The sequence below is a fragment of the Chinchilla lanigera genome, unplaced genomic scaffold, assembly GCF_000276665.1.
Source record: "Chinchilla lanigera isolate Chin_1 unplaced genomic scaffold, ChiLan1.0 scaffold00063, whole genome shotgun sequence".
Classification (NCBI taxonomy): domain Eukaryota; kingdom Metazoa; phylum Chordata; class Mammalia; order Rodentia; family Chinchillidae; genus Chinchilla; species Chinchilla lanigera.
This window is the reverse complement of record NW_004955464.1, coordinates 10,612,030-10,625,744: the sequence shown is the minus strand read 5'-3', so window position 1 is coordinate 10,625,744 and position 13,715 is coordinate 10,612,030. Positions and strand designations below refer to the sequence as shown.

At 50.8% G+C, this 13,715-nt stretch overlaps 2 protein-coding genes across 2 annotated transcripts in view; one reads left to right on the top strand and one right to left on the bottom strand.

Moving 5' to 3' along the window:
- The window catches only part of Trabd2b (TraB domain containing 2B), a 205,211-nt gene extending 191,981 nt beyond the window's left edge, over positions 1-13,230 (bottom strand). The window contains exons 1-2 of the mRNA XM_005398637.2: positions 13,107-13,230; positions 10,504-11,064 (exon numbers count right to left, since the gene is read on the bottom strand). Of these exons, the coding sequence (XP_005398694.1) occupies positions 10,504-11,064; positions 13,107-13,208 (663 nt within the window). The 5' untranslated portion in view covers positions 13,209-13,230. The remainder of the gene's footprint in view (positions 1-10,503; positions 11,065-13,106) is intronic.
- LOC106150077 (collagen alpha-1(II) chain-like) overlaps positions 10,661-13,715 on the top strand; it is a 4,147-nt gene continuing 1,092 nt past the window's right edge. The window contains exons 1-2 of the mRNA XM_013521577.1: positions 10,661-10,719; positions 13,048-13,569. Coding sequence (XP_013377031.1) covers positions 10,661-10,719; positions 13,048-13,569 — 581 coding nt within the window. The remainder of the gene's footprint in view (positions 10,720-13,047; positions 13,570-13,715) is intronic.

The following is a 13,715-nucleotide window of genomic DNA, read 5'->3' as shown; positions in this document are numbered from 1 at the left end:
CGTGGGCACTCACCCGGAGGTATGAGAGGCCACCAGAATTGAACACCAGGCATTCTGAGTTACCAGACACACCCAGACCCCTTTCTGAGATCAGTGACCACACTGGCAAATAATAATAATAATAATACACAAGAAAAAGAGTAAGAAGGAAGGACCAAGAAACCAGTGTAGTGCCCTTCTTTAGGTAGCTCAAGTAAAGGACTCTGGAGATTGCAACCAGATGCAAATGGACGGAATTATCATTGCCAAGGAGCCTTTTGTCTCCTGTCAAACTCAAGGTCAAGTGACTCCGGAAAGGGAAACCCTGTGAACTAAAGCTACAGGATGAGCAAAAGATTTCCAAAAGGCTTTCTTCCCCTGTCTTTTTCTAAAAGGGGGCTTTCAAATGGGACCCAAGGCTTAAATTACTAAGGGGCCTCCCGGGCTCATTAAGTCCACAGGAGATAACGCTATCCTATCCGGTAAACTTAAAATAGCCCTAATAGCGAGGAAGGAGGTAAATCCTTTAAACCGGATAGGACAAAGAGGGTGGGGGTTGGAGTGGGGTAGCGGTGTGGGGTGGGGTAGAGGCCTGGCCTTTATCTTCCCTCAGTGGCTTCCCGGGACAGGGCTGGTCTCTGTGGCTATCTCTCCCAGGGACCTCAGCTGCAGCTCGCCAGAAGTGTCTAGCGGGCCCTGCCGGGGTCTTGGGCTTGGCCCAGGGGCGGTGGAGCCACCCGCGGCTCTCGGAAGACAGGCACTGTCTCCGTGGCCTCTAAGGGCCTCAAGGCCCCGGATACATGATGAGGTGGACACTGCCGTGCGCGCTGCAGCCGTGCTGAGGCGGACCTGGGCAGACACACGGCAGGCTGCATCACTCAGTCTGATCTCTAGCCACAGCCAGGCAGCAAGAAACCAAGCGGATTTGCTTGGGGCCCCCAGCTCAAGGGTCTTCCTCCCTGGTGGGCACCCCCAGTCTTCAGTGCCTAGAATCCCTCCCCCTTTGCCTAACTTGTCCTGGCCTCCAGGAAGCCCTGGGCACCTTCCCGAGGCTGGGGGAGCAAGGGGTCTGAGTGTAGCACGAGCACATCTGAGCCTTAGGTGCCCCCTCCTTCCGCCTGGTGCGATGTGGGGCAAGGCCGCTCTGTCCCCTTGCTGTTGAGAAAGGAAGCAGGTGGGAGTAGGGGGGTGCTCACTTTATTATCTGTGGTGCATAGCTCACGCCTGGCACTCAGCAGGAACTAAAAACATATTGTTCTTTTTAAAAATCTCTTTAAAATAAAAAAAAACCCTAAGGCAGTATAATGATAGCAATTTAAAAATGAAAAAAAAAATTACGATGAGGTAGTATCTACTACTGAGTACCTGTGTGTCTGCACTGCGTTTACACTATGCAGTCCTCACAGCAATTCCATGAGGTTGACAGACGAGGAAACTGAGGCACAGACAAGTTATGTAACTCATCCAAGGTTATTTATACTCCTGATATGTGTGTTTGACTCCGCACTGAAGAGACACTGGGCCATTGTAGGCCACTGCTTGGCAGCTTTGCTGTACAGGGGAATCGGGATCTACACGTTGGTACGTGGGTTTAAAGACTGATTTTTTGTTGTCGGTGTTTTAAAGGTAGAATGAAACCAGGATGTTGCTCTGAATAAACAAAGTACAGAGGGAGCTTTGTGCAGTGAGTACAGGATCACAGGTCAGAACAAATAAAAAGTAAACTTTACTGCTCCCTCTTGCCCTTCTTGACCCAAATGGAATGAAAAGGGAGAATCCCAGGAAGGAGAGGTGATAAGGCAGCTGAGTGGATGATGACCAAGTGCTGAGATGAGGCTGACAGTTTCCCTCAAGAAGTCATTTCGCCTGGGTCAGTCAGGGAAGGACACAGAACCCAATAGCAGGTGCAAAGGCAGCAGCAACCACGTGTCCCAAGGTCCTGGACTATTCCTCAGAGCCCAGGAATCCTGATTTTTATGAGCCTAGTCTGACGACCTTCGGGCTCTTCTGGTGGGTAGCCAGGCAATCATCAGTATGGTCTGAGTACAACTCGCCCATCCTTGCAAGACACGGTGCTATGCGCTAACCACATTGCTGCACCCATAGGGGAGAATTTGATCTGGTGACCTCGGATAAAATTCTTACTGTAAAATGGCATTTGCTTAAGGAGCCAAGGTTTTTAACAAGAACAGCCCATTGGGGCTCCTTAGAAATGCAGAGGAGGAGTTAGACAGCTGATAAAACCTGAAAGAGGGCTCTTAGGTAGTGGAAACAGCATAAAGGAACTCATGGAGGTCCGACCAAGGGTTGCATGTGAGGGAGCAAGGGAGAGAGAAGCTGTATAGCTCAGTATCACAGAAGCCCCCCAACCAAGTGTGACAGGCAAGCTCATCCTGATTGCCTTGGGAGCCCCCCAGGGGCTGGGAAGCCACACTCCCCGGTGGGCCCTGCAGGCACGACCTGGGGTCTGTATCACGCCCCTGCTTGCTCTCTGGCACTTTTCCCCTCCTCTGCTTCCTGGCCACCAGGTACTAAGGAGCTTTGGCTCCATGATGTTTCTACCTTGAAACAAGCTGGTCACGTGCTAAATTCTATGAAACTGAGCCAAATAAGCCTCTCTTCCTTTAAGTTGCAGGTGTTGGGTGTTTTGTCCAGTATCGGGAAAGTTGTCTGATAGTCCAAGTAAGCAAGAGATAAAACAGAGTGAGCCTTGGCAGGTTTGTGGGTTTCAGGTAGTGAAGAGGAGGCAAAAAGGGGGCCTTTATTCACAAGTGACAGATAGATAAACAAGAGAAAACAACAACATATTCCAGGGCAGAGAGTGACAAATCCAACGGAGTCTCATGAATGCTCCAAAGCCCTGACCAAATGTGCTGGAGACAGCACTGAAGGACTGAACTTGTCTCAGGTGGGAAGTTGGAGGGGTTTCTGTGACTCGTAGGCCATGAGATCTTTCCTCTTTAGCATCCACAGCTGCCAACACCCCAACCAGGGAACTCACTACAAAGCCCCAGCTTCAGAGGTAGAGCACATTCAGCCCAATTTAGGAGTCAGTTGTGAACACAGGTGGAGCTAGGTTAGGATCAAAGACTGCCAAAGTAGTAATAATAAAGTACAATATATAACTGCTGAAAGGATGTCATAAAATGCCACAAAGAAACCCATAGAAGAGAAAAAACGCGTGTGGCTGGGTCACTAAGGAAAGCTCCAGACAAGCCCTTCTGAGCAGATGAGAAGCGGGAGCATCCCAGGAAGCCTTCCTGGAGGAGGTACAACTTTGAGCTCAGCTCTGAAAATCTCAGGATTCAAAAGTAGAAAGAGAAAAGAAGGAAATTCCTGGAGAGGGAGGGGGCCTATCCCAAGCAATGGCATTTCCAAGCTTGGGGCAACAGTTCCGTGTCGCAGCGGATATACTGCACAGATTTAAAAGCCCTTGGATCCTTGAGGAGGGGCCCAGCGAGACAGCTTGGCAGCCGCTACACAGAACTGCAGACTGGGCCACTAGCTGTCTGTGGATTAAGTGGGTGGACAGAGAGCCAGTGGTGGGAGATAAAAGGGAGTGAAGTGGATAATATTTAGAAGCAAACTCAAGGGGAAAAGAACGTCAGCAGTCCGCTGGCAGGCTGCGGCGCTCGCCAGCATTCTTGTTTCCTCCCTAGGAAAGCTGCTATACCATGCGACCTCTTCCTGGCTTTGAGAGATGTCCAAATGGGAACTATTAACAAAGGCACGCTCCCATTTTTATCTCCATCAGAAAGTGCTTTGCTGCCGGTACAGCTTTTTCTCTCTGGCCAGGGATTGCAGAGCGAGTTGGGGGAAGGAGATCAGACAACATGCTTGCAGATGGGGCTTCTTGGAATTCTTGAGAATTGGCCCCTTCCAACTCCAAGATTTTAGAAGTCTGTGTCTATGAGCTGAAAATTAGAAGCTAGGATTTCATGACGTGAAGATCCTTCCAGTCCAAAAATGTCTTTGAGCCCAATGTTCTAAGATTTCACCACTCTTGGATTCCTTGAGCCTCAGGGTTTAGGCTTATGGATGGAGAGTCTCTAAGCCTGGAAGCCTCCTTGCTGTGAACTTCTGATTTGAGGCTAGAAGATTTTATGGTCTCTTTATGTCTGGCTGTAGGGCCTCCCCCTCCTCTTGCCTTCTCTGGAAGTGGCCAAACCATCCTGCACTCCTGCTTCAGTCTGTTTCCCCACTGAGTTCGGATGTTAAAACCCAAATCAACCAGGTCATAGAGAGGGACAGATAAGAGCTTGACCTGCCAGGAAACGGGTTCTGCAAACAGCCTTTATGTCCAGAAGGAATCTTGAGTGTACACGTGCCCAAGGGTCAGCAGAGGAACTTCCACACCATATGACAGACACCCCCAGCCACAGGGCTCTGTGTGGGAGCTGTGCTAGGAGTGAAGGGTAGCAGAAGCACAGCTGGGACCAGAGGAAGTGTGCTTTCCAGTCCAGGTTCTGGACTTACATGCTGCAGCAGAGGCCAGGCTGAGCTAATTCAATCCTGACTGAGGCTCTCACTCTGGGTGACTCCTGGGGAGAAGAGGGCTCAGCACGGACTGAGGTCCTCCGGTGGTGCCCAGCTGTCCGAAAGGGGGCTTGCTCCCTTCATTCTGAGGAGAGCACTTGGATCCGATAGGAAGCCCCATGGGAGGGCCAAACGCTGCCATGGAAGCTTGAACAATGCTGGAGAACTCAAAGTAGTCATTCTTGGAGGACGGGAAGTTGGAGAGTGGCTCTGAAAGACGGGAGTATACAAAGCAGGAAGACAAAAGAACGGGATCTCTAAAGTGGTAAAGAACCAGGACATGGGTCAGACTAATACCAGGAGTAAAGAACCAGGACATGGGTCAGACTAATAGTCAGTTGTCCTGTGCCTCCATTGCTACAGCTATAAAACAGGACTAGTAGTATGTACCTCTCAGGGTATAAAGGTAATGCACACAAGTAATGAGCTACACAGGCAAAAGTGCCCAAGTGTCTGTCTCCAGATCCTGCACTGGTACAACACAGCGAGGGGCTCTGGCTGAGTGCATGGAGGGGAAGCGAAGGAGGGACAGGAACTGTAATGAAGGAGAGGATCAAGCCTGGGCAGGTGGCCAGCACACTCTGCTGCAACAGGCTGGGGCTCTCTGTTCTGTAGACTAGCAGCAGGATCACCCACCAAAAGCAACAGGCTTTCAGACAAGCAGGTATCAGCAGCAGCCCACCAAAGACAAGCCTGCCAAGGACAGACATAACTCAAGCTCAAAGTCTCAGGGTGGGTTGGCTGAGAGGCCCTCCAAGATGTGCAGGCCAACAAAGAATATCAGAGAACCAAAACTGGGCCAGTACTGGAAATCATCTAGCCCAGTGTTCTCATGGGACAAGAGGGCAATTTAAGTCCAGAGAGAGGAAAGGAGTAGCCCAAAGTCACAGACAAGGTAGGAAGTGGGGTAAGGATTCCTGTCTGCCTTGAATCTGAACTTCATACTGTGGCATAAATGTGTATGTCCCTCCAGAGTTCACAGGTTGACACCTAACCCCAAGGTAATGGTATTAAGAGACAGGGACCTCTGAGAGCAGGGGCCTCATGAATTAGTGCCTTAATAAAGAGGGCTGGGGTAGCTAATTAATCCTTTTCCCCTTCTGCCATGTGAGGATACAGACAAGGCCCACCTATGAGGAACAGGCCCCCATCAGACACTGCATCTGCTGGTACTTTGATCTCAGACTTCTCAGTCTCCAGAACTGTAAGCAGTAAATGTCTATTGCTTATAAATTACCTAATGAAAGATATTTTGTTATAGCATCCCATTTGATGATTTTGATATTTTGTGCCATTGTAAGAATGCGTGGAACTATTAAAGTTCAAGGAGGGGCTCCTCACTGTAGCATACAACAGCGCTAGATGATCATATCATGGTTCCTGACAATTGGTTATTCATTCATTCTGCAAATATTTCCTGTATACTTACTAATACTTTCTGGCCCCCCAGGGTATAGATATAGAAGCTTTGGTTATAAATTGAGGAGTTCTTTCTTTATTCAACTGTGCAAGTGTAGCTTCTCTGGGGTGGTGGGTATAATGGGGGATCTTCACAGGAATCCCTTGGAAAGCTGGGTGCGCTCCAGGGAGGCAGCTGGTGCCCAGGATGTCTTTGGGAACTCCTACTTTAGAATTACTTTCAGATCCAATTTATAAACCAGGGGAAAAGTCAGGTTTAGCACTTTTCAATTATCTCTTTCCTATTATGCTTTTTTTTCCAGCAAGAAAGACAGGCCCCCTGCTCTAAGCCTCCTCCCACAACTGATCAGATGATGACATCTGACTATTAACAACCAAAATCGATTTATTTCTCAGATGCCTAAAAAGTTTAGACTTTAGCAAAGGACACACCTGAGTCTGAACCTGGAATCCACTTGGTCTGTCTATGTAATCACAGCCGAATGACCTAACCTTGTCAAGTCTCATTTTATGTCTTTAAAATAGATATGACAATATACCTTGTAGCATTTCCATGAGGATTAGAGAAAATATATGTGCAACGTCTAATGCAGCACCCTACATACAGACAAAGCCCAATAATGCTTTTGTGGTTTCTACCTCTCTGGCAAAGGACTTGCAGAACTTTACAAATGTTTTTGACCCCCCTGGCAGGCATGCCCCATTGTTCAGGTTCTACACACTCAGGAGAGTGGTGCCAGCATGTTTGTTTAAAAACAGCAAAATACAGACTTGCGGTGTCCTTGTTTTCTTATTATGCTTTGGAGAACCATGTAACTTAGATGTTTTCTTATCTGGTACCTCCACTGTACAGGGATGAAGCGGGGGAAGACCGAGGTTCTCCAGAGGGAGTAGTGCAGCCAATACCAATCCCTCAAGGCAGCAGGCAGAGCTGATTCCTAGAAGGAATCTGCAGTCCCAAGAAGGCCATGAGATTTAGACTTAAGGTTCAGGCATGCCAGATGCACAAGAGCAGGGATTCATCACCATCTCTTAACACTCTAGCGTCAGTTTGTTCAGCAAAGGTTGGGCAGTGCGTATGGCTGCTGGAAGGACATGTCTGCTTCTCCTCTCCCCGGGCCTTGGTGTCAGCTCAGATGATTTGCTAAGCACAGAAGAACATGCAGGTGGTCATTCACCACCTCACCAACCTTCCACAGGTACTGCACATCCTCCCAAATCAGCTCAGTTTTGAAAGCTGGTAACAACTGCTCCACCAGATAGACAGGGACACCAAGTCTTGCTTAAGACTAATGGACAAGCCTCCTATCTCCAGCTCACCACACTGAGTGGTCTGCTACACATCAGGAAGAACTTTAGAGGACCTCCCTTTTTCACCATCCCCACTCCAGCCCCATAGTCAAAGGAAATAACTTCTCTACCAGTACAAATTTGCCAAGAAATAAAATGTTAAGTCCTCAATCCTAGAAGGAGACAGAAAACAGAAGAAGTAAAGGAAGGATCGCAGGAGGATACTACACAGACAGGACGAAGTCTAGGGAAACAACGCAAGTTGGCAGGAAGAGCACATCTTTCATTTCGAGTCCAGCAGACTGGCTCTGTTCCTCCTTTAGCCATGTGACCTTGGACAAGCCATCCAACTCTTCTGCATGCCCACCTTAGAAGGCCATGAGGTTGCTGTGAGAATTCAACGAAATGGAAATGTATGAAGAGCTTCCTGCAGGGTGCCCTGCACGTGGAATTGATTAGGATCATCCTATGGAATGTCAGGGCTGGAAGAGGCTTGAAAGATGACCTAATCCCGGTGTCTCATTTCACAAACAGAGAAAGCAGGGCCTAGAGAGAGGAACTGACTTGCCCAAGGTCACCTGGCAAAGTCATGGTGATGCTGGGTCTAGCACTGTCAGTTTATTTTAATTTTTGTTAGGTTTTTTCAGTTAGTTTACTTTAAAATCAAAGATCAAAACTGATCAGTAGACCTGCTCTTATAAGTTGTGAAAGGGGTGCTGTTACCAGTCTTCCACGCTCTCCAGTGGCTCCTCCAGACTCTGAAGCCCTAAACTTAAGTTCTCCTTCTCTGCTTAACAAAGTAAAAACATGGTACTTCTGTCCAGAAAAAAAAAAAAAAAAAAAAAAAAAAAAAAAATATATATATATATATATAATATATATATGCATGTAAGTTTTAACACACCAAAAATAAAACTAAACTCCTAGGCCTCAACAGAAAGGCACTACTGTAAGCTTTCTTCTTTTTGCCTTCCTTTCTCACTACCCCCCGACCCAAATATTTTGCAATAATAGTAATGCTTCGAGGAAAGAAAAAATAAAAATCTGATGCACTTAGCAGATATTTCAGCACAATAATGTATCACAGATGTTCATATCAAACAGTGCATACGCGCATGCAATTTTACTGAGAAAGCTGTTGCATTTCTGACTTTGGGTCCTGGGATCCCTAACGACCCATCCACCCAGGTTCTGGAATTCCACCCTTTTCAGTTAGTCCAAGGCTGCCCAAGGGGTTGGAAGAGGGATTTCATCACCTCCCTCCAAAATGATAACAGGACAAATTGGCGCAGTCAGACGTTCCGGCAGGTGGTGAAGGGTCTGTAGATTAAGGAAAACCAAGAGGAGTCCTGTTTTCTTTTGTTGAAGACTTGCTTTCTGCGGCCCTTTTGAGAAGTTGGACCCAAGAACAATTTAAAGAGCGGGCCCAGGCTGGTGATGGTATGGGTGCATTTTTGAAACAGAAATCAGAGTCTGTTTGATCTTCAAACATGGGCTATGGAGACTGTCAGCGGGCTCCTTGCTGGCCGATGAATGGCTCTCAGGAACTTTTTCTAAACCATAACCTCACACACTTTCCAGCAAATGTTTTCACCGTACCAGAGCCCTCATTTGGTTGAACAGCAGCATTTCCAGACCCCGAAGAAAGATAGTTTTGTTGTTTTAAGAGAGACAGATTAAAGCCAGGGGCTGTTTAACCAGAGAGCTCGAGTGCTCCCTTCAGCCCTTGTCGGATTTCTCTGTGGTTGGTACAAAGAGGGTGTTGAGAGTGATGCTGGATCCCCCACCTCTCCAACCTCAAAAAGATATGGAGGCCGAGTGAGGCCTCTGAGCAGAGAGGCCCCCCACAAACGTGCCTCCAAATGAGATGGGCGGTGAGCACTCTCCCACCCCAGATAATATCAGCTCCCAAGCCTGGCAAGGAGAAAGTCACTTCAGAGGGAGAGAGCCGCTATGTTCAGAGGAATCAGCACCGGGCCAGAGAATATGCAGGATTTTCCCCCGTGGAGAAGGAGTCAGGCATAGTCAGAACCCCGCGGGGCGTGACTAACTGCCCCAATATTCCTGCCCCTGGGGCCCTCTGGGTAAGGACTCCACAATTATGGGAGAGCCAGCAGGAGAACCGACAAACCCGCCTTTCATTTGGCCGGCAAGTCAATCTGCCTTCTTACCTCCCTGGGGACAATATTGCATTTCCCCTGGAAAAACAAAGGCCAGAGATCTTGGAAGGGGGATCAGTTTCTGCCACGGTTTCCCTGGTGAAGAGGTTGCAACATCTCAGGAGCAGTAGGCAGGTCTGATTCCACGAGGGTTTCTGCCTGGTCATTTTGTGGCGCTGTCTTCTTAAGGGGGAGCAGGCACGTCTCGGGAGTTGGCCTCACTCAGAGGCCTGGGAGCCCCTACCCGGGATTGACAGTCCTGTTTTCAAGGCACAGATGCGAACTCATTGTTCCCAGGGCCTCAGAGTTGAGTTTGGGGCCAGTGAGTTGGGAGTGACCTCTGCCCATGGAGACAGGCCTTTAATGACATTTCGCTGGTTCAGGTCTCTGGCATCCAGAGACTTTAAACTTAAGCCCCTCCCTTTTCCCTGCCCCCACTCCTGAGGTTCAGAAATCAGAACTGTCAACCTTTAAGCAAACACATTTCTCTGAAATTATTAACCCCCACAGTCTCCTGGCTAACTTTCTCCCAGTCTTAGGGAGGCAGTCTGAGGGTGGTAGACCTTAGCAAAACCCAGAGAATTCTGCAGCACTTCACCTGAAACAGCCAACCAGTGCTTAGAGAAGCCAGGCTCCTGACACTTCTTCTACTAGCCCAAGCCAGGCACCACATCCCCGCTGTGCCTCTTCCTGCGGACCCATGGTCCAGGGGATGTGTCCACACAACAGCCTCATGACAGCCTCCTGCTCGCAAGGCAACAGGGCCTGGCAAGGCCTGACGCACACTGGCAGCTCCCTTTTTGTTCTGAATCACTCTGATGCTCCCGGGGAAATTCCTTCTGCTCAGGCAAGCACAGCAGGTGGACAGTGGATATCCCAACAGGAAACCATTGAAATAGAAGCAAACATCTAAACTCTCACCTCAAATCTTAACACACACCGGTTCCCCTCATCCTACAAAAGCAGCCCAACAGGTGCCCTGGGCCAGAAAGGACCTCTCCCTTTGGAGACAGGACCTGGCTCTGGCTGCCTACTGGAAGAGGTAGGCAATAATCAGGAAAGAAGAATAAGGTGCCAGGCTTTCCAGGCTGCCAGCTCCCGGTTGGCACACATCGCCTACCTGAGAGAAGTTGAGCCCATTGAGTGGATGGCACTGCTCCTCCACCCGCTCCACAGCACCGGTGCTCTTCTTCATCTTCTCAGCTTGCTGGGCCAGGTAGAGGTCCAACACAGGCACTCCACGGGAGCGCACATCGGTCTCCGTGAGTGAGTTCACCATGAGCATCACCCACACGGGCCTCTTGCGCTCCCAGTTGCCTGCGATGGCGTTGAACAGGTAGTCAGCATAGAGCCCTTTTCCCCTCTGTGCGGGCGTCATCCAGGAGGGCATCATCAACTTCACATAGTCTAGGTGGCGCTTCAGGCGCCAGTAGAGCTCCTGAGGAAGCACGTCCTGCAGGTTCTCCCCAGGGGGCAGCAGCTGGCAGCTGGCCAGCGCTGAGACTGTGTAGGGGTCCGTCAGGTCCAGCTCGAAGTAGACACGGGCACTGGCCTGGAAGGCTGCCTTGGAGTTTTCTGGGATGAAGTCCCAGACCCGGGTATAAGGGACGTGGATGGTGCCAAACAGGTAGGCTGGGGGATGGCGCCGAATAGTCCACAGGAAGGAGTTCAGGTCCCTCTGCTGCGGGGGGGGGGGAAAGAAGACAGGCCAGGCAGTGAGGCTGAAAGCAGCAGAGGGGAGCACAGAGGGGTAGCACAAATGGGAACAGGAGAGGAGGGGAAAGAAGCTGAAAAACCCACATTCAAATCTTGGCTTTCATCTTTTTTAGATGAAAGATCTGGACTGAATCATTTCACTTCCCACAGACTCAGTTTCCTCAAATGGAAGAGAGAGCACAAGCTTCTGGGAGGATTAAAAGACGCGATGTGTATATACTGAGCCCCCAGGGCCGTGCCAGGCACAGAGGAAGTGGGCAATGAAGAGAAGCTCTCATTATGACCAGCTTTCGCTGTGAGAGCCAAGCACTGCACCATACCACCTGAGAACATTCAGACTTGGCCAAGTCAAACCTTCACCAGTGGTGTTTTGTGTGGAGGGTGGGGAGAGGGGGACCAAGAGTCCTGCTCTGGCAAGAAGGGAGGAAGTCATATAACTTTAAAATCCAACCATTAGAAGATACATGCCAAGAGCACTTTGAAAGCAGAACACCTATTAAAAATAGCACACCTATTTCAACAGCTACTTCCCATTCATCAGGGCGGATACGGTTTTCTTCTTGGAGGGCAGGTCTGGGGTGTTAGCTACTTTGCTCCACCAGCTGAAACCATAGATGAGAAAGTGCCTTAAAATCCTGCAAAGCCAAGTAAAGTCTCAATTTCTGGCTTGGGAGGCAAGAATTCCATAGAAGGGAATCCCAAGAAATGTGCATTATTCTGGGTGCTTTCCATATCAAAAATGTACACTTGCTCTCCATCCCCAATGCTGTCATTTTCTGTGATCAAGCTCTCACTAAGTAGGAGTGTGTGTGTGTGTGTGTGTGTGTGTGTGTGTGTAGGGGCATGCAGATCATGACCACATCTCCAGGCCCAGATCAGGGCCAGAGGGTAAGGGGTATGAAAAGGAGACTGTCATTTCTCTTAGGCAAAGCCATTTTCCATCCAGAAAGTCCCTGGAGTCCCAGTGACCACTTGCGAGCTTTAGATAAATTCAACATTTTTTCTGCTGGATTCTGGTACAAATGAAAAATATGCATTGGGGGTGTAGATGGGGAAACAGTTGCTTATTTTGATAACAAGTAAAAGTTGTGAATCCCAGCACATTCAAGATAGACTGATCGCTCCTACAGCTAACCAGGCCCCCCTGTTCTGCAACAGGCCAGCTGCTGGTGCTGCACCTTGCCCAAGGACAACTAATCCCCTGCTAACGGGGCAGTGCACCAGACCCCAGAACACAGTTTTCTGGTCTTCGGACTTCCAGTTCAGGGTTATTGCCAATGCATCACTTAAAGGTAAGGATACTGGTGAAAATCAAGGAATTCCTGACTTTGGAAGGAAAATTATGAGAATCAGATTCCCCACCCCCCAAGGAAACATTAGGGCAACAAGTCTTGGCATTTCCTTTTGCTCTCCTCTGGAGTCTTGCCCCTATTCACCTAAACAAACAGGAGCACCTTGGACAGTCGTGCTAGAGCCTGGGCTTCACGGGGAGAGAGGAAGGGGAACAAGCGCTAGGGAGAAAGTGTGCCTTGGGTCGAAACAGGAGGGCAGGGAGAGGGAGGGGAGCCTGGGAAGGGGCAGAGTGTGTGAGTGAGAGGGCAAAAGGTTTGGATGGAACTTGGAGAAGAGAAGGGCAAGGAATGTGGGAAGATAGAGTCCGAAGAGGACAGGGACCAGAGGGTCAAGACAGGATAAAAGTCACAGAGAACTGAGACAAAAAGGGCACACCGAGCGGAAACGTCCAAGGAGGACCAAAGGCAAGAGGAAAGCCCGAACGTCAGCGAGTGGAGAAGGAACGGGAGAGAGGAAGCGCCCCATCTCGGCTCCGGAGCCGGGGCAGACATAAGCAGGAGATGGGCGCCGGCGGCTGTGCCCGGAGGGCAGGGAAGGAGCGGGTGCGCTGAGTAAGAGGGTGCGGAGAAGGGCAAGAACCAAACCACCGCCTCAGGGCTGAAGTGCCCAGGCGGGCGCGCGGGCGGGAGATTGGCCGGGCAGGCGCTCGCTCACCGATCCGGGCGGCCGGCACTGTCCTCCGTCCGGGGGCTGCGGGCGGGCGCGGGCGGTGGCGAGGAGAGCGGCGAGCAGTGGCCCCGCCAGGGCGGCGTGCATCCTGCCGGGGCCCGCGGGGAGCGGGGAACCCTCCTGGGAAGCGCCCCCTCAGCCAGGCGGGTAGTCCCCAGCTGGTACGGAGGATCCTTTGGAGCGCGGGGCTCCAGCCGCGAGATGCTGGGAGCCCTCTGGGACGTGGCTGGATGTCCCTGTTGGACCTGGGGGTCTCTCTGGGGCGGGGCTCGTTCTGTTGGAAGAGGGGGACCCTCTGGGGCGGGGCCCCTCACCAGGGCGCGCAGCCCGGTTGGCCAAGCGCCGGGGCTCTGAGAGCGCGCAAAGGTCCCGGGGCACGCAGGGGTCCCAGAGCTGCGCCGGGGTCCCGGGACACGTGGGGTTGCTGGGGCTGCACCGAGATCCCAAGGTGCGCTGGGTCTCGGGTTATGTGGGCACCCGGGGCGCGCAAGGGTCCCAGGGGTGCGCGGCGCTCCAGGGGGCGCGCGGTGGGACAAGTGCGGTGGAGGTCGCAGCGGCGCGGGGGTCGCGTCTGCGGCGCCCGGTTGCCCCTGC